The following is a 22,562-nucleotide window of genomic DNA, read 5'->3' as shown; positions in this document are numbered from 1 at the left end:
TGAAGGCGCGCCTCCAAAAGCCAGCTCGCTTCTGCTCCGCCCCAACCGGTGCGCTCGCCACAGCCCTTTCATTCACTGCATTTCTGTGCAGCGCTGCCTGCGACGCTGCCGTGGTGTAATTTTCAGCTGTCTTCACGTCGCTAACCTCAGGGCTCCGGCGTGTACAACGTCGCCGCCAGAAGCGACATTCATCCATCACATCCCCCACGCTGGCACAACAGCGACATCGAGCGCCGGCGACGCGGAACGCCGCAGCAATCCCGCATCATGAACATTCAATGCCAACCACTGCCTCCGAGAGACTGTTCGGCTGATCTCGCTGTAGTCGCGTCGCGGAACAGATATCGGCGGCGTTCACATACTGTTCGCACGATCGCTGTTAACCTTCACTGCGCAGCATAGCTGATACAAGGCTGTGCGTCATGTGTTAGGGTGTGAATACATAAAGCAGCGTGTGAACACGATAAATGAATTTCAAAAAAAAAAAACAGGACAGCGCTCTGAAGCAGTCACTCCACCATGCCGTCGATCTGTGTCCCGCCTTTCATTACTACAGCTGGTAGATTGGAAAGTGACAGATTCCTGCAGCATTTTCACTGGAAGTTCCTGAATATCGTCCACCGTGCAGACTCTCGTGAACGGAACACCGTGTCAGTTTTTAATGGACACGCATTACAAGGCTCGCATGTCACGTTGTCGCGGCAACTATTTTCCTTCTGCACTCCAGAGCTGACCCTAACAACGACCCGAGGCTCACCTGGAGCCTTTTTTTAGACAGAACCTGCCGCCCCGCGAGCTGCTTTGGATCTTCGGAAAATTCATCTCAGTCCAGGCGCTCGAACCGGGACCACAATCGGTCAGAGGAAATCGGTCGCGATTTCAAGCCTCGGACGAGACCAGCAAAAGAGAGAGAAATCACAGAGCAATCTTAAGTGGGCTGAGTTGAGGTTGTCGAAAGCTACAGGTTTTAATTACCCTTGTGGATTCTGCCGGCGATTGCTCAACGGTATCGACACTCATAATAGTAGTAGTAGTAGTAATAATAATAATAATAATAATAATAATAATAATAATAATTGGTTTTTGTGGAAAGGAAATGGCGCAGTATCTCACTGTAAGGGCGGACTCATGAACCACGCCGTAAGGGAAGGAATAAAGGAGGGAGTAAAGGAAGAAAGAGGTGCCGTAGCGGAGGGCTCCGGAATAATTTCGACCACCTGGGGATCTTTAACGTGCACCGACATCGCACAGCACACGGGCGCCTTAGCGCTTTCATAGAGGCAAAACGCTCAAAAGTGCACTAATCAGGATTCTGAGCTCGTCTTTTTACCGCGGGAACTCGATCAACACGCCCCAAGCATTCTTAGAAACTTCGAATTACTGTCCTGTGCGGCCGATATCCCTTTTAAATCGAATTAAACGTCCGGGCTCCCGCCTTTCTTCTTGAACTCAGCTCCGAAGGTAGGAGGAGTCAACCCACACGTGGGGTGCTTTTCAGACAGTCGCGTGGCGGCTTCGCTGTCGCTTTGGTTTTGTTTTCAGGTTCCCGTGAACAAATAGTTTCATTCGCAGACAACTTAGCCGCCAATTGGGGCCACGGAAATAAAAATACGCGTGGACACTCTGCATTACGTATCGCCCCGCCACGGGACTGGCTGAATTAAAGGCACTCCACGCGTTGGTGTCGATCCAGTCCGACCAGCAAGAACTTTTTTTGCAGATAACGAAATCTCGTTTATTCGAAGTCGCCCAACTCGAACTTCCGGTTTATTGGAACTGACGTTTTGGCCCCCCGTCAGCGCCACGTGTACCAAGGAGATCCGATCGGGCTCCCCTTAATGCGAGCTCCCCGTGACTGGTAAAAAAATGTTCGGCTCGCTTCGAGTTCGAAACACCGGGATTCGACGGTGCAGAGATTTGAGGAAGCTCTTCTCTTTGTAGTCGCCGCGCGCGGCTGCGGCCACGCGGGTGTCTGCTTATCATTAGCGTTCCCTCGCCGGAGGGGAGCTCGTCCCGGAGGCATCCCCCCCTCCGCTGCCCACGGGCCCATTTGCAGCAGGCGGCAACAACGACCCAAGTGGCCGTCGTTAGTCGCCCCCCAACCTCCAGCTCGCCGAGCGTGGTGCAATCACGGAGCGCCTCTCCGTGCTCGGGGCCAGCCGTCAGCCCCTCCATGCGGGGGGAAGAATGCTTGCGAGAAAGACAGATGCCCCCCCCCCCAGCGCACACACTTGCAGGCCGGCCGCGCCGCCGGGGTGCATGTCATGACCGCGTTTCTAGACTGCGCCCAAAGCTGTCGCGCTGCCATCCGCGCGGGGGTTGGACGAACGCCACGGAAAACAGGCACGCTTTTCAGCGCCCGCCAACGGGGCCCGCGACCGACGACAGCGCCACAACACTGCGCGCGCTTTCGACTTCACTTTGTGGAAGCGAGGCTGGCTGTCGCGAATGCGCTCTCCGAGCAGCAAGGAAGGAGCCACGCGGCCCGGCAGCTTCACCCCCCCACCCCCCACACCTCGTTATTACATACGCGGGATCTTTTAAACGGCATCCGATATCGCAGAGCGATTCCTGATTCGAATTAATCAGAATCAACTTGGCATCGCCATTAACTGCCTCAGTCAATGACAGTCCGCCGCCTGCCAAGTTTAAATATCCATTCCGATCATCTGCGAGACGTAAAGCCGGCTTGGATTCGTTCGCATGCTTTCATGAACGCGTCACAACTCTCGGCCGGCGCCTATCATACTTGGAGCCTGAGGTAAGGCACGCGAATGCCCAGCACCGGCTTTCCTTCCTTCTACGGTGGTTCGGCTCGGCCGAAGCGAAGAAGCTGTTCCGCTGACAGCGAAGCTTAGGTCCGGAGTTAAAAACTAGGTGGCGTCAAGCATGCCGATGTGAGCATAAACGAGGCCTACTCAGGAGCCGCACAAGGGGTTGGACTTTTCGGTTTTTATTTTTTGATAATTCGGCGGACTTTTTTTGTCGGTTTTTACAGCGAAGCTGTATACCTCTACCGTCCAAGGAAATTTTCGTCGTCAGCAAAAAACGCCAGGCTAGAAAGTGAGTGCTACCCCGAGTGGAAAAGCACCCAGCACCGTAGAAATCGTGTAGTCAGGAGTCATTTAAAGTCTCGGTATTTTTGTCATCCTGAACAATTTATTGACCAGTAATTAATGTGAAAAAGGTAGTACTTGGAGCTGTGCTTGTAGAAAAAAATTGCTACCTCCATTAAAAGAGTAACTCAAGGTAGATGAGATAGCCGGCAGACAAAAACGGAAGTGGAAGTTTACTTCTAAGAACTAGCCGCCGCGGTGGCTCAGTGGTTATGGCGCTCGGCTCGTGACCCTAAAGACGTGGGTTCGATCCCGGCCTTAACGGTCGAATTTCGATGGAGGCGCAATTCTAGAGGCCCGTGTGCTGTGCGATGTCAGCGCAAGTTAAAGAAAACCAGGTGGTCGAAATTTCCGGAGCACTTCCCTCATAGCCCGAGTCGCTATAACCCCCCCCCCCCCCCCACACACACACACACACGGTGCGAAACCGCTCGAAGAATAAACAAAGATAATCGCACCAGTTGTGACCTCATTCTGTATAAGTCTTCCATGGCCCATTGAGCAGCGCAGACCATATATATATACACACGGCCGGCCAGTTTTTCTACTGGAGGCGGCAAAATGCCCATTGGACGGATCGTCTGAACAAACGCCAGGTCGTTTCCGCACGAGAATTCCGCCACGCTGCGTATCACATCGCGGCCTAAGGGCTGAATGTCAAACATTGCATGGCTGTATACACGGAGGCGAAAAACCGCGGGAGAGGTGCAGAATGGCGCAAGGTGAGGCTTTCAAGCACGCCCACACAAAAATTTCCTTACACAGTGCACAGCGTCAAACAACCACGAGCTTCGCAGGGGTCGGCCGTAAACAAAACGTTGAGGGACACGGACGCTCGCTTTACTTGCCCTATAGGCTTACTGCGAGCTAGGCCGAGTTCACAAAATTTCCCTCTTCAGTAAAAGCGGACTGAAAACGTCGGCTGAGTAAGTGACATTCATTGATAGCCCGCCATTGAAATTCAGCCAGACATCCGAGCCCTTCAGAAAGCCTTCTTTGTAAGCACATAGATATCGCGGCTATGCACAGAAGACACGAGGAAACTAATTGGCCTTATCTGTCTCTACCGTGTTCGATAATTTTATAATTTCATTCTCTTTTTTACCCTGAAATTTTAAAGCGCTGCTCAGCATCTTCTCTCAGTTTTGAGGTGCAAACGAGTAGACAGGCATTGGCTCCTGAGGAGATAGGTTGTACAAGACGCTACCGGAAACACTTGAAAGCTGTCCTTTAAAGAAGCGCGCTCTTTTGGACCGCCTACGACGGCGTTGAAAGCATGCTCCCACGAAGCACCAGTGTCTCCTATTCATTCAACAGACGCCAACATGTGTTCGCACACGCGATATCGTCAGGTGGAGCCTTTGCCGAACGCGATAACGTCGAGCCACTGGGCCTGCTACTATATCGTTTCAAAAGCGGGATACTCGCGCGCACTCCACAGCTCAGCCCCGACGGCCGATTAGTTCGTATTAGTTCGTCGCACGTATCGAACACAGAGACGAGAACAAAAGAGCGGCGACCCGACCCCCGCGAGAGAGCCGCACGTTGAGGGGCGAGTAGTCGGCGGAGCTGCTGCCGTCTGCGAACGTGGCTTCGGCGACCTGGCCGCATCTAAAAATAATAGCCCCCCCTCCGCCTTTTCGTCCCGAACGGACCCCCGCGACAACACGTCTTTCGCACACGCACACACGCACGGACCGCTGCGGTCCCATGCGGAGAGCGCTAGCCGTTACGCATCCTTAAAAATACAGCGCCGCTTCGTATGCGTGGGCGAGACGGATACGGCATCATCCGCCGCCATACGCACGCGGATGGAAGACTCTCCAAGAAGTAAGGAGGAGTAAACAACAACAACAAGAAAAAAGATCTCGGCGGTCTCGGGCCACTGCCGGCTTCGGCGCAGGGATCATCTTCCGGAGGGTCAGCGAAGAGCGAGGAGGGGGTAACGGACAGGGCTGAGACAACGTGATTTGCAGCCTTCGTGCGGCGCGTTGCCCCCGTGTGCTGCGCGCCGGACACATCCGACGACGAGACGGGCGCTTGGCCAACAGCAATAGACGTTCGGACGTTGTTCAGCCCCGCGCACTTGGAAGTCTGAGGGAACGTCCGAACGCCCCATGCTTGCTCCCAGCGTCAAACCGAGCACAAAAACGTCACGTCCAAGAAGGGAGCGCGTTCTTATCCCAAGAAAGCCCCGGGGAAAGGAAAAATGACAGCGCAAAAGCGAACCCCGACACGCAGGCGGTTTCGCGGCGGAGGCCCCGCCGCAACGAGGAAGGAAGGCAAACCTGAATCGCGCTCCCCGCGTGCTTATCGCCGCGTCCATCCACTCGCTCGGAGCGGGGGCCCGCACGCACGCTGGCGTACTCACTCACCCCGAGGCTGTGTGCTATCTGGCGGATGAAGTAAAGGTCCAGGTCTTGAATGACTTCGACCTGAGCGCTGCTGAACAGGGTGTCCGTGCTCGAGTGTCCTCCAAACAGACTGCGCGCGTTGAAGCACGAATCCATCACGGCGAATAGCGGCGCGGCCGCTCTCCTCCGGGAGGTCTTTGGCGGAGAGCGGCAGTCGAGCAAGCGACGTGCACGGAACGGCCACCACACGACAGCTGACCGGCGTCCACTGGTCACCGAGAACTATCTCGGCTCAAGCGATGCACCATGGCGAAAAAAAAACTAGGAGCCACCGGCGCACCGCGCACAGACGGCAAACTTTGTCGTCTGCCGCTCTCCACGGCGGCGCCATCTGGAGGGACGCGCGCTCCCCCTAGATTCTCCCCAGACCGGCGGCTCTCTCTCCCTAGGCTGAGGCCGCTCGAAGCTCGCGCGGCGAGAGCCCGCGGCATATTTCCAATCCTCCCTCCTCAGATAGCCTTCTCCGCTGCCTTCGTTGTAGGTCAATCGCACGGGTGTCCCGGTATTGCGAACGCCCCGGATTGGGGATTCATCTCTCCGCAGGGCTCCAATTATATGCAACGGCGCCTTTGTGTCGAAGCGGCTGAAGAGGACCTGGATATCTGTTTTTATCCAACTCGTATTTGCGTGTCCATAACACAGACGGAACTGATTGCTTAAACTTAAAAAGCGAGGCGAAGAGGTCACCGTTGCAGGAAAAACCCGAATCAAGGAAGGCACCGCCAAAACGGCACTGATTATTTTTTCCTCGCAAGAATGTGGGCGCGGTGGAAGAAGTGGCTAGGACCTGCATCGAAAAAGTAGGAATTCGCACAGTCGGTGTGGTTCCTACAGGTCTGTGCGTTTTCAAAACCGCCTACGCAGGCCCTACGCTGACCAGCCGTGCCCTACGAAGCAGCGCGTCAAATGGATCTGATCCAGTAGAGACAGCTAGAGGGGCGTTCCGCAGCGCAGGCGTGGGGCGAATGGTCAGATTCCCAGCAGGACAAGACGACCTGAAGCGGACTTGTTGCAAATACCCTCACCCTACAAGCGCCTACGACAACCGAGTCTGCACGGAAGCGGAGTGGGCTCCCTAGTTCGTCATACCGCTCCCTTCGCGCATACAAGACACGTTCGACTTGAGAAATGGCCGAGTGAACGTCTGAACAGTGTATACGACGAGCCGTCACGAATTGATAAATCCCAAGTCCGCCGCTTCCCGCCTTCCGGCCGAAATATCGCCACACATGACCGCAGCAGAAAAGGATGTTCATCGCCGTTCCCTCGCGGTGCAACAGCGGGAATGCCTATACGCCGATTACGGCCGTTAATCACGAACGTGGAGGCAGCGACAACGGCGGCCCTTCAGAGCTGCTCCCCAGGTCAGGCCGAAACGTTCCCTAGCACGGAGCGGAAAACCGGTGCTCTCGCCTCCTCGAGGCGACCCGCGAGGGAGGAGGAGAAGCGGCCGCTTTCTTCCATCGCGTCACCCGCCGGAGGTTTGTTTCTTGGAAGACGCTGCAATGCGAAGGCCTCTCTGGAGCGCGCTATGTATAGCTATAGCTACATCTGCAGCATCCGGCAAGCCTGGCGCTGCCCACCGCGCAGCGTCGCGTGCGGGCCGTCTTCCGCCGCCGTTCTTCGTTTCCGGCCACCAGTCGTCACTGCGTCGCGCAGGCCCAGCCGCTCGCGAGATACGCTCGGCAACGGGTTCGCGGCGCCACACCCCCTTCCTCGGCCCGATGCCCGACTGACTCACCACCGGTGGCTCGTCCACCAGCCAGTCCCGCTTTGTTTGTATACAGAAGCCGAGCGCTTCGCGGGGCGGTATGTTTTTCTGTTCCCGTCCGGGCTTCCCTCGGCCGGAAATCGGAGCCTTATCGGTTCGTGCTCGGCGTCCGCTCATGAATCGACGAGTCTGTTTACGCTACTGATGGTTCTGCCGCAGGCGAATCGGATTTCGCCTCGGCGAATAAGAACACAGAACCGCGGGAAAGATTATACCGCCTTCGGGAAACACAGAACCGCGGGAAAGATTATACCACATAAAAGAAACTGGATTAAAAAATATATACTGCCATTCTGAGTTCCTGTTCAGTAAGGTTAGAATTCGCGCGCTTCAACCTTGTAGCGCGTACCCGCCGCGGTGGCTCAGTGGTTAGGGCGCTCGGCTACTGATCCGGAGTTCCCGGGTTCGAACCCCACAGCGACGGCTGGGCTTTTATGGAGGCAAAACGCAAAAGGCGCCCGTGTGCTGTGCGATGTCAGTGCACGTTAAAGATCCCCAGGTGGTCGAAATTATTCCGGAGCCCTCCACTACGGCACCTCTTCCTCCTTTCTTCTTTCACTCCCTCCTTTATCCCACCCCCATACGGCGCGGTTGAGGTCTCCGCCGATATGTGAGACAGATACTGCGCCATTTCCCTTCCCCAAAAAACCAATTTTCAAACACTAGAGGTCACGTGACATATGTGGCCCATCTAGGGTGTTTCTCCGGCATGTGGCCACCTGGGCCACCCTATTTTTCGTTCACAACGCCGACGCCGCATTTTCTAGGTAACGGGACCCTTAACGCTACCACGTTAAAAAGGTACAGCTGAATTAAATGTAAAATTCCCTCCTCAGCTGCGGGGAGAGGTTGATTTTTGTCAAACTTTGTGTGGTCGAGCTGCTGCAACGTTGCTTTCGCGGCAAGGATTTTTTTTAAATTTTATTTGTACATACTGCAGCCCCTACAGGGGCTATCGCAGGAGTGGGCATATGCATTAAAGACCTAAAGAAATGGTAGCAAAAATTAAAACATCAAAGTTGAATACACGGGGAAAATTTCACAAATTGGGAGCATGGGTATACAGTAAATAAAGAGATTACGAATCAGTTCTGGCCTGTATAAATTTGTCAATGGGAAGGGAACGCACTAGACCGGGCAATGTACTCCAGTGTTCAATGGTGCGCGGAAAGAAACTGTATTTAAACACATTAGTGCGAGCAAAGTAAGGTGGAAAATTAAGATAACGATAACTTCTTGTTGACGATGGTATGGCACTCGTAATGTACCTGTCGCTTGAGAGTCGATAGTGCGAATTAGCGACACAGCGCAGAAATTTTAACGATTCTACTTGCCGGCGAATAGCGATGGTAGTGATTTGTAATGATTTCAGGGCAGAAGAGGGTGAAAAATCACTGCTATATTTATTACATATGAAGCGAACTGATTTCCTTTGGATGGCCTCAATTTTCTTAATCTCTGTTACCGTTCCACACGAAACAAGCAGTCAAGAATAGCACGGATTAGGGATTTATACATTAGTAACCTGGTTTCTTTCGGAGCTTGAGCTAATGTTCGTCTAAGATGACCTAATTTTTTAAAGCGAAAGTTTTACTGGCCGCGAACTTGCGATTTCGCCGTGGCGGTGCTCCGAGGAGGCACATGACGTCACAACGCATGCCTCGCCGTGGATATTTCTCTCTCGCTCCCTAGTCACTACTGCGCATGCGCCACTAGTAGCACCGAGCAACAAATCCAACTTTCAGTTTTCTCTTCTGCCCCGCCGCGGTGGCTCAGTGGTTAGGGCGCTCGACTACTGATCCGGAGTTCCCGGGTTCGAACCCGACCGCGGCGGCTGCGTTTTTATGGAGGAAAAACGCTAAGGCGCCCGTGTGCTGTGCGATGTCAGTGCACGTTAAAGATCCCCAGGTGGTCGAAATTATGCCGGAGCCCTCCACTACGGCACCTATTCTACCTTTCTTCTTTCACTCCCTCCTTATCCCTTCCCTTACGCCGCGGTTCAAGTGTCCAAAGATATATGAGACAGATACTGCGTCATTTCCTTTCCCCAAAAAACCAATTATTATTATTATTATTATTATCTTCTTTCCCTTTCTCCTTTATCCCTTCCTTTACGGCGTGGTTCGGGTGTCCACCGAGACATGTGAGACGGTTACTGTGCCATTTCCTTTCCTCAAAAACCAAACAAAACAAGTGAGCCGACGGCATTCATAGAGTTCTTTAGCGTTGACAACTTTGCAAAGACCGTTCATTTTCACGAAAGTTAAGGCGCACAACCGGCTCCGTGGGTCAGTGGAGGCTTCAATCTCGCTTTCATGTACGTGGCGTTGGTGTCCAACTGCAAAAGCCTGCTTTGATTGCGTTCCGCACACTGGATAGGCAGCGCGCCCTCCCTGCCACCCTGGGATGTGGCATGCAGTTAGTGGTTGATCGCGAGAGATTGATCACCAAATGAACGCTGCGGCCTAGCTATTGCTGCAGTGCCGCATGTCAGCCACAACGCTGCCAGCGCTAATGCATCCAGGCCACATCTCTCTCTCACCACCGCGCCACATGTACCAAAGCGCGAATGAGGCGTCCGCATATCCAGGGAGCCAGTTATTCCCCCATTCCTTTGCTCAAAGCCATCGCCATCTAGAACATTGCCAACGCCAACGAACACACAGTGAACGCCATCTTTCGCTTTGTATATCCTGGATTAGCTGAGCTAATCCACAATAATTTTAGGGCTCTATTACAAATGAATTCAATATGTTTGGACCATGATAAGTTGGAAGTAAAAATAATTCCTAGATACTTGTACTCGGACACCCGTTGAAGGGGTATGTTATGAAAAAAGTAATCAAAAACCGATGAAGAGGAACAATCGCTGAATGTCATGACAACAGTTTTAATAATAATAATTGGTTTTGGGGGAAGGAAATGACGCAGTATCTGTCTCATATATCGTTGGACACCTGAACCGCGCCGTAAGGGAAGGGATAAAGGAGGGAGTGAAAGGCGAAAGGAAACAACAGTTTTACGAAAGTTAAGATAATAATAATAATAATAATAATTGGTTTTGGGGGAAAGGAAATGGCGCAGTATCTGTCTCATATATCTTTGGACACCTAAACCGCGCCGCAAGGGAAGGGATAAAGGGGGAATGAAAGAAGAAAGGAAGAAATAGGTGCCGTAGTGGAGGGCTCCGGAATAATTTCGACCACCTGGGGATCTTTAATCTGCACTGACATCGCACAGCACACGGGCGCCTTAGCGTTTAGATTCACCTGCCAACTTTCACACCACCTACAGAAGCTGGAAAATGATTCATTAATGCGAGAATTATCATCTGAAGAGTGAATTATGTCATATAGAACGCAGTCATCAGCGTACTACACGCGAATGATCGAGGTGATGTTACAAGGGAGGTAATTTATACACAATAGAAACAATAAAGGTCCTAAGACAAAGCCTTTGGCAGCGAGCCTCCTGCCACTCTCGATCTCGCGGGTGAGCGCGTGGTATACGTAGCGAGAAAACGGCCGCTGCTGGCACGCGCGTGACTCGCTCGAGAAACGGGTCAGATGAGAGCCGTTTATCCATTCCTATCGCATGCAAAAGAGGCCGCATTCCTCCTCACAATGCACAACATCGCGACGGAGAGACCTCGCCGCAGCGAGCGCATGCAGACGCAGCCGATGCGCGAGGCATTCGGCACTGGCGCCGTCCATCGAAGAAACGCAACCTCCACAGACCGGGTGCGCGCTCGTTCGGCAGCCACGCGCACACGTCACCACAACGCGGCGCCTCGCCGAAGCACCGCTGGCATTGAGAGGCCGCGATCTGAAGAACACTGCTCCTCGCGAATGCTCCGCAGACATTCGCTGCCGAAGGGGCGGTGACGCTTCCAGTGGCCGAAGAGGTCGCCACCGAGTGACCACCAGAGGTGGGCAACCTCATGAGGTTTCGACCTCAACCTCGAAATGACCTCAACCTCAAGTCCTGAGGTGAGGTTGAGGTGAGATCAGCGACGGCTCGAAATTTTGTGAGTGAGGTCAGCAAATCAGACCTCAACCTCACGCGTGAGTTTGAGGTTGAGTGAGGTCGTCATTCAGTGAGGTCGAGACTTTTTGCAGTTGCCACGTCTTACTCCGACGAGTGCAGTTGCAGTGTTCATGCAATGACCGCAGTGTTCATGCAATGACGCTTGGTGTTCGGTTTCCCCTGGCTAGACAACCGGATGCCGCAGTCCGCTCTTAGCTTCCGGTGCTTCGCCGTAATGTCCGTTCAGCCCGAGCCGACAGGAGGACGCTCCCCTCTGGTCTTTCTGGAAGGAGTGCTGCTGGCACAGCACGCCACTCTCCCTCCCCCTTGCCCCGCTGGCGTAGCACCCGTAGCTGCCTGCCGGTTGGATCAAACTCCAGGGAGCACGCAAAGCACGTAACTCACGTTGACCCGCGGTAGCTTTGTCTGATGCCGCAAACAAATAAGTTCAATCCAACAAGCACGCAATAAATTCGTCGCAGCGCGGATGGCCCCGAGCAAGACTGCTTCGTGTTCATGCCCGTTGACGGCGCTGACGTCACGGCTCTTGCCTTGCAGTCGAATAAAGGGGATCCTGCTGTACATTGCAAGCCGACTTAACAGAAACTGGAGCTGTCGGCACAGGCGAGAGAATGTGATTCAGGCGGTTCCTAACAAGGACACCTGCTGATTTGATTAATAAAGCACGAAGCCAGAAAAACCTGTTTAACACAGTCGACGCTTTTGATCGGGGACTTCCCCTTTCGAATCTCACACTAATTCTGTATATTCCTGTTCCGTAATGAAAGTAGATGCAAACATAATTTCATTTTTATATCCTTCCGAATAACCTCTCTTTGGTCTCCGGTTCCTTGTTATTTCTCGGAAATTCGCTTATGCCGAAACACTGCAACACGAGGCGAACGTGCTAGCATAGCGGTGTTACAGCGGCGAAAAAATGCATAACTATAATGAATGTATGGTAATGTGGCAACTGATTCCTTTTCCTTTTCTTAATGAAGATGTGTGAATGAAAATGATTACATACTCGCGCTGTGCTGCTGAGTCGCTGTTTCAAACCTTCTAATATGACGTTTAATGGCGCACAGTGTTGCATGGATTATGGTATGACCAATATCGATTAATGCCGATGCGCAACTGCCCCCACTTATCACTATGAGCCATCCTAGAATTCGCTACGCGTTTCCTGCAATAAAAATATAGTTTTGGGGGAAAGGAAATGGAGCGGTACCTGTCTCGCATATCGGCGGACACCCGAACCGTGCCGTAACGGGTGGGCTAAAGCAGGGAGTGAAAGAAAGGAAGGAAGAGGTACCGTAGTGGAGGGCTCCGGATAATTTCGACCGCCCGGGGATCTTTAACGCGCACTGCCATCGCGCAGCACACGGGCTCCTTAGCGTTTCGCCTCCATCGAAACGCAGCCGCAGAAAAAAAAAAGTAAAAAGGGCCGCACGAACGAAAATTGAATATTGGCTTTTGGGGAAAGGAAATGGCGCAGTATCTGTCTCACATCTCGGTTGACACCTGAACCGCGCCGCAAGGGGAGAACGAAAACGTATTGAAGAGTTTTAGGCAAGATTAAACAACTTAGTTCGCAAATTAAGGCAAGTAAGCAGCACAATAATAAATGGTCTCGCGCGAAATAACCAGTGAAAGCTAAAATGCTTAAAATTGGCGCTTTACATCATTGTTGTTGGATCTACAATTCATTCACAACATAATATACGCGGTCAACTCTATACGGTCGCAGAGAAGGGCTTCGCCAGGCCTTGAGTTTTCTGGGACATGTACCCAAAATGCTGAGGATCCCCGATCAGGAATCGGGGATCCTCCAGGGCGAGGCGCGTCTCGGACATTGCACTGCGTCCGCGCTGACCCCTGCCACCGCTTCTTATTGGTGGAGCATGTAATTTTTGGTAGTGGGGGCTGCGTGCGCGTGGCCCCCGTGATCAAATGCAAAAATCAGAAATAACACTGCAGCAATGAGTAGCGAATTAGACAAGGGCGGCAATGGAGGCGTCCAAGTACCTTGCGTTGCCAAGGGGTCCACAAAATCCCATCGCCCGTTCGGCGCGACGCCTTGCCCGTTGGACAATTTAAGGACAGGAAATTACGCCTGTCTCACATATTTCGGTGGACACCCGAACTGCGCCCGCAAGAGAAGGAAAGTGAAATAAACATAGTTTTAAGGATAGGAAATTAATTAATAATAATAATTGGTTTTGGGGGAAAGGAAATGGCGCAGTATCTGTCTCATACATCGTTGGACACCTGAGCCTAGGGAAGGGACAAAGGAGGGAGTGAAAGAAAGGAAGAATGAGGTGCCGTAGTGGAGGGCTCTGGAATAATTTCGACCACCTGGGGATCTTTAACGTGCACTGACATCGCACAGAACACGGGCGCCTTAGCGTTTTTCCTCCATAAAAACGCAGCCGCCGCGGTCGGGTTCGAACCCGGAAACTCCGGATCAGTAGTCGAGCGCCCTAACCACTGAGCCACCGCGGCGGGTCAGGAAATTACGCGTCTCACATATCTCGGTGGACACCCGAACTGCGCCCGTAAGAGAAGGAAAGTGAAATAAACATAGTTGTAACATTAGGAAATTACGCCTGTCTCACATATCTCGGAGGACACCCGAACTGCGCCCGCAAGAGAAGGAAAGTGAAGTAAGCATAGTTTTAAGGATAGAAAATTACGCCTGTCTCACATATCTCGGTGCAGACCCGACACGCACTCACCAAATTCATTTTCAATTTGGCTTTCTGAAATTATTTGCATGGTTTGCGCGTCGTTGGGAACCGGATTTGGTTCCATATCTCCGCATACAACGAGCAATAACACGGTCGTAAATATCACCGAAGCTATATTAAATATATACTGTCTTGTGTGGGCGCCGTAAGGGAAGGAAAGTGAAACAAAGCTGGTTTTAAGGAAAGGAAATGACGCCTGTCTCACATAACTCGATGGACAACCAGGCCGTAAGGGAAGGAAAGCGATTATTAAGCAAAGGAAATTACACCTGTTTCACATTGCTCCATTTGGGGGGGGGGGCTCGGAAAAAGATTTTCGCTGCGGGGAAATTTGAGCAGAGAGCCATGGTGCTCTCTACAGAGAGAGCGTTTCACGCTGCCCACTCTAGACCATTTGTTTTGGCCCGTGTGATTTTAATAGTTGGCAGTGTTCGAAGACGTAATCTAGCCCTTTATTTCAAAATGCCGCGGGTTCACAGAGTCATCGGAGAATTCCCAGGATTTCGAAACCATTACCATCGCCACCTGGAGGGAAGTGGCGGAAACGGGGGAGGGTCTTGACCTTCCAGGAACACCAACATCATCATCCTTAATTATTAGCTGCGGGTATTCCTATTTTACAGCACAATAATTGTCTTCGATTGTTGGGTAATGTACGATATTTAATCAACATTCTGGCAACTTTAATTTGGTAGCGGTATATCAGACTTCCCCGGGCTCATAAGGATGCATTGTTAGCATCATTATCATCGCCATCATCTCGAGAGTTAAAGGCATGTGTCGCATGATCTTTGCAGTATGTCATACATGATAACTGTCGCGTTTACCTGCTGGACAATCCGAATGTCATTAATGTGGAACGGGTTGCGGGCACTCTTTGTAACACGTCATGCGCACAACTGTAGTAATGTGGGATCCATATGGTGCTTGAAATGGGGGTGCATGGGGGCCTGGTATGACGAGAAATTATATCGTCACGTGAGTAGGTTGATGTCATATTACAGCGTCGTCACGTGACTAGGTTTGATGGCACATCACATCGCTGTCATGTGACCTGGTATGACGTCACACTCACATGCTGCCATCACTAATTAGACTATTTAGTCTGAACATTACCTAATTATATTAATTAGGCAACGTCATCGTGTTCGTCGCGTGGCTCGTCGGCTCGCGCCGTCACATGGCGCCGTTTCTTGCGGACACTTTTTGCGGATATGACCTTTAAAGTGAGCCATCTAGTGCTTTCGCATTAATAAAAGAAGCCGCTCGCTTCTTCGCAGACATAAATACAACGCAGCTTGTTAAGTGCTTTCGAAGGCAACATACAGAGGACTGATAAGAGCATTCTCGCTATGCCGGATGGAGCTAGAAAATCGAAATATACTGATATGCATAACCGTCGCATTGGAAAATACATCGACGACCAGCTTCTTTACATTTGGTAACTATTCTCAAGCCTGAGAAGAGTATCGTGAATACCTCCCCCCTCCTCCCAGTTTCTGGTAGATGCTGCAGAAGGGCTGTGTTTGTCACTTGCCGGTTCGTGCGTGAACGAGCGAGATGCTTCCAATACGAACAAGTATACACGAAGCAGGTTGCATAAGGACTCACCGACGTACTGGTGGTAAACCGCGCATGGGACACCCCTGGCCGCAGGCCATACACTCTCTGAGGGTTTATCCCAGATTATAAGCTTCTCCTATTGCGTGCGCATCAATAGTGTCTATAAACACCTAATTAAATAATACCATCATTTGCCTTTTATCATTTCGTCTTTCCTGTATCGCAGGATTCTCAGAATTGTTTTTAACTGAAAAACTTCTTAATCGCTTTTTGTTTTGTTTTTCGTTTGTTTTCTGAGGTCGAGCAGCCGACCTCACAATTTGAGGTTGAGGTGAGGTTGAGTGAGGTCAGCAGTGGCCTCAGGAAAAGTGAGGTGAGGGCGTCTAAGGAGACCTCAAGCTCAACTGATGAGGTTGAGTGAGGTGGGCAAATTCTTTTCGAGGTTGAGGCGAGGTCCAGATTTTTGGGGTCAAATGCCCACCTCTGGTGACCACGGAGACCGGACAGTTCACGACCGCAAGCCGAACGCACAGCCTCGCTCGCATGCGGCCGGGTAATAGGGTGTTTTAGAAGAGCGTATTTGCGCCTCCGCTCCCGGTTCCCGCGCACCCTAACCGGAGCGTTGGCCGTAAGATTTCTTTTTAGCTGAGCGGGTACGAGGCGAACTGCACAAAGGGCCCCCTGGCGTTGTAATGTGAAGCTAGGCAAAAGGAAAAAAAGAATAGCTTTATTTTCCGTCGCACTATAAAGGCATATTTTTGCATGTGAACATATTGAACATGTAAGGTGAAATGCATATGCTGTTTTTTAGCAGACTTTTATTTTTATTTTTGTTGACGAGCACAGTTGCGAGCCAACGCCGGGTCAAAAAGTAGTCGGGATGAGGCGAGCCTCCTCTTCGTTCCTCTGTTGTCTATGCGCGAGCAGTTTGTACTTTCTTGCCCAGCGTTCTCAACTTACCCATCACGTGAGCACGCGCCAGTTCAAGCGAGCTTTCCTTATGAATGTGCTCAGCTTCATTCAGCAACGTCAAATAAACCGCAAAATGAGCTGAGGACAAATGTGTTCTCAACCAGCGCAAAGCCCGGCGAGATATCGAAACTTCTTTTTCTGCAGTTTAGAGGCGCAGAAGAGAGAGAGCTTAAAACCAGGAAGAGGAGCTTAAAAAAGTGCATGCGCTTGCAAATTTAAAAATGGAAACATCCGGAAATTATGAAATTTCGAAACTACCGAAATTTTTCTTAAACTTATTTTATGAAACGCCTTGTCCAGTCGTACAGGTATTTAACTAAAGGGGACAAAACTGTTACAATCTTTCCCGAAAATTGCGAGGTTTTCCGTTCATTTTACATCCTATTTTCGTGTTCGTAGCTCCCAGGAACATAACAGTTGCAATATCCTCGTCAGACCCGAGCAAAAGACGGGCTTGTTGCAGCGCTAATCCAAATGCATTTCTCAAGTCTGCGTGTTCCCATGAATGCACACAACAACAATTCTGCGCCCGTAGGATCCAGCAGTTCCTCCTGGTGACATATATATTTTTTTTAATACATGCGCGACAGAATACATGATTAAATCAATGTTGCAAATAATCTGATGGTAAAAGTTGAGAACTTGGGAGCTATTTGACCTCTGGGCTGATCTAGACAAATAAACCAACCTCACACCAATGCTGCACAGTTCTTGAAAGTACGGGAAAGCAGTGTGCGCTCTCTGACTTCCAACTGCACTTACGCTGCAAAAGCGCTGTTTCCTTTTTAAACCCCGTAAGAAAACAAAAACAAATGTGCGCTATAAAGCACGCGGGGTTCGACCACGATACAGCTTAGACACCGGACATGGGCGCACTGCTTGGACGACTCGAGTCAACGAGGGAGAGGAGAGAATCCGCAGGCAGCTTTCCAAGAGAGCCCCAAGAACCGATCCGCGCCTCGCGAATCAAGTGATATAATAATAATAATAATAATAATAATAATAATAATAATAATAATAATAATAATAATAATAATAATAATAATTGGTTTTGGGGGGAAGGGAATTGGCGCAGTATCTGTCTCATATATCGTTGGACGCCTGAATCGCGCCGTAAGGGAAGGGATAAAGGAAGGGAGTGAATGATGAAAGGAAGAGAGAGGTGCCGTAGTGGAGGGCTCCGGAATAATTTCGACCACCTGGGGATCTTTAACGTGCACTGACATCGCACAGCAGACGGGCGTTCTTCCTGCATAAAAACGCAGCCGCCGTGATCGCCGCCGGCATTCCCGGAAGATGTCGGAAACTCATCACAAGCCCAAGGCGGCGTGACTGACGCGCCATTTCAGCCGACCGCAATCCCCGCACCAGGGGGCGCCGCCGATGAGGCGCACACGCCAGCTGGGCAGCGTGTATACGCTCCCCGGACGAAGGTTACGCAAGTCGGCGAGCGTCGGAAAAGGTCACGGCCGAAATTTTGCGGCATGCGCGGTGGGCGCGGCCGCGTGAAAGGGACCTTCGCTGTTGAGGCGCGCATTTACGAACATCCGTCGAGTGCCGCGTACAACCAGGAGTGATGTTAAGCTCCGCGGTGCGCACAGTACACCGCACCCGAGGTCGGCAATGCTGGAGGTTGCCGGGGCGTTTCGATGCGGAAGGCGAAACGGAGGAACGGCTGCATGCATGGAGCTACAAGATGCAGCTTTTTTTGTCTCCGGTGATCAGCGGACTGTGCGAACGAGCCGCGGACCGCACAGTTGTCCTTCGTGCAGCCACTCTTGGCGTTATGTTGGCAAAGGAGGTTCTGCCTCCTCTACGGACTTTTAAGAACGTCGGAAGTGACGCACTGCCGACGCGAGACACTCTGACGTGAGCCCCGGTCAAGCCAAAAGCCGGCGTTTAATTTCGACGAAAGCGTCCAAACCCTGCCGAGCTGTAAATGGGTTCCGCAGCGTCGCATTAAGTTCCCTCCCCGCCCACCCGCTTCTCTTAATGAGTGAACCCGCCGCGTTTCCCAGATATATATGCATTGCTCATAACGGTATATACCAGCGTGTTGTCGAAGGTTGGATGGACTGTTGACGTCCTGCTGAAGTAACCGCTTCTGATATAACCGGCAATGAGCTTTCCTGCGAAACCAGCTAGGAAAGTGTACACTCGAGTTCCATTAGATCAGCGTACGCAGATTTAAAAAAAAAAAGAAAAGAACGGACGACACCAAAGCAGTACTCCGCCGCGCTGGGAAACGCACGCTGAGCGGACGGCAGGCTCATTCCGCTCGGCAAAGATTAGTTCCGCGCGAGAGAGAGAGGCTCACGCAGGCAGGGGGACAAATCCGCCCTGGGTGGTCCGGAGAGGAGAAGCCGACACCTCCTCTCTTAGGTATACGCCGCTGTTTGGGCCTATAAACCTGAGCCAGACGTGGGCGAAGTTCGCGCTGTGACTCAAATGCTGCCTTGGCGTGTTTCGATAGCCGAAGTTATGAGAGAGGCAAAGGTTTGATTCGGTGGGATCTTGAGGGTCTCTATAGCATCCACCTAAGCACAGCCACACCGCTACTAAGGAACGATATATACACTAACTCAAATCTTCGTACTTGAGGGAAAATTCGTCCGGGTTCAGGAATGCGCGCAGGTGGGTGGAAATTGTGATTATACCCACTCTTTAATTCCACGCGACCTTACATGGTTTGCCCCAAAACAGTAGACAAACTATCATGAATGGGGTTTTGCTCGCAGCAGACGTTAAAGGTGTACCGACCAAATTTTTCAGCTTGTGTGTTTTCTTCTTTCAAACGATGTGTTTGACGCTAGTATACATGGACCACCTCGTGGTATTCGTCTACGGCTGCTACATGATTTATATTTGTATTTCTTCTTGATGCTGTTTCTGTTCCGGTTTCACCAGCCGAACGATGGTTGTGACGTGTAGTTGGTGTTTAGGTCACGTGAGGTAGCAAAAAAATGGCTATACAATTGCTGATATGTCGTTTTTGTCGTTCAAACAATTTAAGCAGGCTGGCTTAGGTGTTGTAGTGAATTAAAATGACGTATCAGCGATTATGCTTCATTTTTTCAGCGGCTGACGTGACCTAAATATCAAAAGTAAAGTAGAGAATGACCTTGTGGTTGCATGTATGGGAGTTAACCCACTAAGAGACCACTTCAATTTTTCTCACGCACTCGCGGTGCCAAATAGCGGCAACCGAGTCTCCTGCCAACCTAGTGTCTCCTGGGACGACAGGGACCGCTGCGACTACATTGCAGTCCGCCACCTCGGCGTGCAAATATTTCATACAAGTTAAAAGCCTTCCAGAAAGTGGCTCTCAGAAACAAAACTACAAAAGTCTCGCGTGCACGGGTGGTCTTGCGGATGTTCTTAAGGCAGCCTGTATTCTTTCTGGTATCCGCAAACATAACCCGAAGCAGAGCAAGGAAACCGCGTCCCTACATTTTTAGTCCACCACATATTTTCGGAGCGTCTTGAACAAAATTTCAACCGAGCATACAGTGCCCATATGAAGGTGCTTCACCAAATGTGAACCGGAATTTTTTTTTTAATAGGCTTCTTGGGTTACGAAGGCTGTTTCATCGGTACAATAACCTATATCCTGAGCTGGCGGACATCAGAAAACAGGTGGCTAACGTTCAGTAGTTAGCTGCTTTTATAGCGGCTAATATAGCGATAATAGACGTTTTAACTATTAAGAGTTAGGTGCCTGGTCGCAATTAAAGATTTGTAGCCATATCTGTTTTTAGAATTTCGAAAACGCGAGGGCCGCCGCGGTGGCTGATTGGTTATGGCGCTCGGATGCTGACCCGGAAGGCGCGGGTTCAATCCCGACCGCGGCGGTCGAATTTCGATGGAGGCGAAATTCTAGAGGCCCGTATGCTGTGCGATGTCCGTGCACGTTAAATTACCCCAGGTGGTCGAAATTTCCGGAGCCCTTCACTACGGCGTCTCTCATAGCCTGGGTCGCTTTGGGACGTTAAACCCCCATAAACCAGACCAAACCGAAAACGCGATTACCCATTACCCATGAAGCTGTGGCTAGACAAAATTTGGCCACTTCGACTAGTTACATGCACTGGAGGGGTTGACTTGCCTGCATGCTTTTCGAAAGCGCATGTATTCTGGCACGATGTAGCCAAAATTAATTGGGCCACAGCGCCTTCGCGACAGCGCTCGTCCCGCGGGCACACAGCAAACGAATAGCTTGTACAAGGCCTCTTGTACGCCAACGTGCAACAGGAAGCCTTAGGTGCGAATGACATCATCACACGGCTGTGCTGCTCGAACGCACCAAAGGCGCGAATGCAATGCGACTACGGTCGTTCGTCAGTGATTAAGCCATGCAACGACACTTCCGGAAGGTAAGAACCTTGCGCCAGACATTCTCAGCAGCGAGATAGATTGGTCGTAACGCAAGAAAGCAAAAGCGCTGAAACGCGGCTTCGCGCCCTAACGTTTTTCTTGCCTTCCGCTAGGAGAGATTTTCAAGGTGACATCCATATACGGATGCTCTTGCCACGCGAACGACAATACAGCCCCGGGAACGCCCGCACAACGATTGCCGGCGGGTGAGCAAGCAGATGCGCTTTCTCACACGGAATCCAAAATGAGCGGCACATGTGAAAGAGTGAAAGAGCTGGAAAGTGCAGCGAATGTTCCACGATGAAAAAAAAAAAAAAATGCGCGAAAATAAAGGAATAAAGCATTACAAATATGACGCGCTACGTGTAGTCATGACGCCACAAATAAGATCAATTACACTGCAATAGCCAACTTCCAGAAGCTTCCTCTTTGTTGCCGCGTGGTGCTAATAAATGAGACAAATAAAGTAAAGGCCAAATGCGCCGTCCTAATGCACAGAAGAAACCGAATAAGCAATTATGCGTACGCACGGCAGCGGCGGGTTTATGGTTTGTTTATTGGTTTATGGGGGTTTAACGTCCCAAAGCGACTCAGGCTATGAGAGACGCCGTAGTGAAGGGCTCCGTAAATTTCGACCACCTAGGGTTCTTTAATGTGCACAGCACATGTGCACAGCACACGGGCGCCTTAGCGTTTTGCCTCCATAAAAACGCAGCCGCCCCAAACTAAGCAGCAATAATCCATGACACTGTAAAACAATGAATCACATGAGTTTTCTTTTTTTTATGCCTTGGGGAAAAGTACCGAAACCTTGATAGGATACGTATACCTCTTGAAATTTTTGCAGCCGTCATATCCACGTGAATATCCCACAATATTATCACCAGGGCAGTCCATAATTTTAGAGGCGCCTTCGCGAAAATGCAGCCAGCGCGTGCAAAATGCAAAAGCCCCGCACGAAAGGTAGCGTGCATATCGAACGTATTATTGTCAGGTTTTTCCCTTTATTTGCTGATGAATGTAAGTCTCTTTAGGTGCTCGCTACAAAGCAGCGTCCCTTCCCTTAAGAATAAGTTCGAGATGCCTCACAAGTGAGATGCCAACAAACAGGTACTGACGATGTCTCACTGGCACCACTGTATCAAACTTACAGAGCTAACAGACAGTTTTAGCACAGCGCGATCCGCTTACGCGGGGACCCTGCTGCGCGTGCGCAGTGGCAAGCGTGCGCCCCTCGGGGAAATCAGCGCATGCGCAGACAGCTCTCCGCAGCAAGGGGCTCGCGGTAGTGGCCCTGAATCGCGCTTATAAAACGCTCCAATGGCGTCCAGCTTCGACGCTCTCGCTAATTCCCCATGGCTGCTCTTATGTCGAATTCCTTCGCAGTGAAAGCGCAAACCTGCAAAGGTGGGCAGGCCTAGCACAGACGCTGAAACGCAGCGCGTGGGTATAAGGAGATTTATGCGAAGCGATAATTGTAATAAATAAGAAAAATATTTTTGCCTGGTAAAGAGTGCCCGGGTTCAATCTGTCCTTTAGAAATTGTTTACGAAAATAACTAAAATATGTCCACTTG

General features: G+C 51.0%; 1 protein-coding gene and 1 non-coding gene across 4 annotated transcripts in view; one reads left to right on the top strand and one right to left on the bottom strand.

The window, feature by feature from the left end:
* The window catches only part of LOC144112700 (rhotekin-2-like), a 215,160-nt gene that overhangs the window by 122,152 nt on the left and 70,446 nt on the right, over positions 1-22,562 (bottom strand). Inside the window, exon 1 of one of the 3 annotated variants that reach the window (XM_077645526.1) lies at positions 5,492-5,844. The exons of the other annotated variants lie outside the window; for them this stretch is intronic. Coding sequence (XP_077501652.1) covers positions 5,492-5,626 — 135 coding nt within the window. The 5' untranslated portion in view covers positions 5,627-5,844. Of the gene's footprint in view, positions 1-5,491; positions 5,845-22,562 lie in introns of those variants that run through there. 3 annotated transcript variants of the gene reach the window in all.
* On the top strand, positions 13,111-13,273 carry LOC144116601 (U1 spliceosomal RNA). The gene has a single exon (XR_013311927.1). It is a non-coding gene; the product is annotated as a U1 spliceosomal RNA (small nuclear RNA).

Source organism: Amblyomma americanum, chromosome 1 (genome assembly GCF_052857255.1).
Source record: "Amblyomma americanum isolate KBUSLIRL-KWMA chromosome 1, ASM5285725v1, whole genome shotgun sequence".
Classification (NCBI taxonomy): Eukaryota; Metazoa; Arthropoda; class Arachnida; order Ixodida; family Ixodidae; genus Amblyomma; species Amblyomma americanum.
The sequence above is the reverse complement of the archived record's forward strand: the minus strand, read 5'-3'. Positions and strand labels throughout refer to the sequence as shown.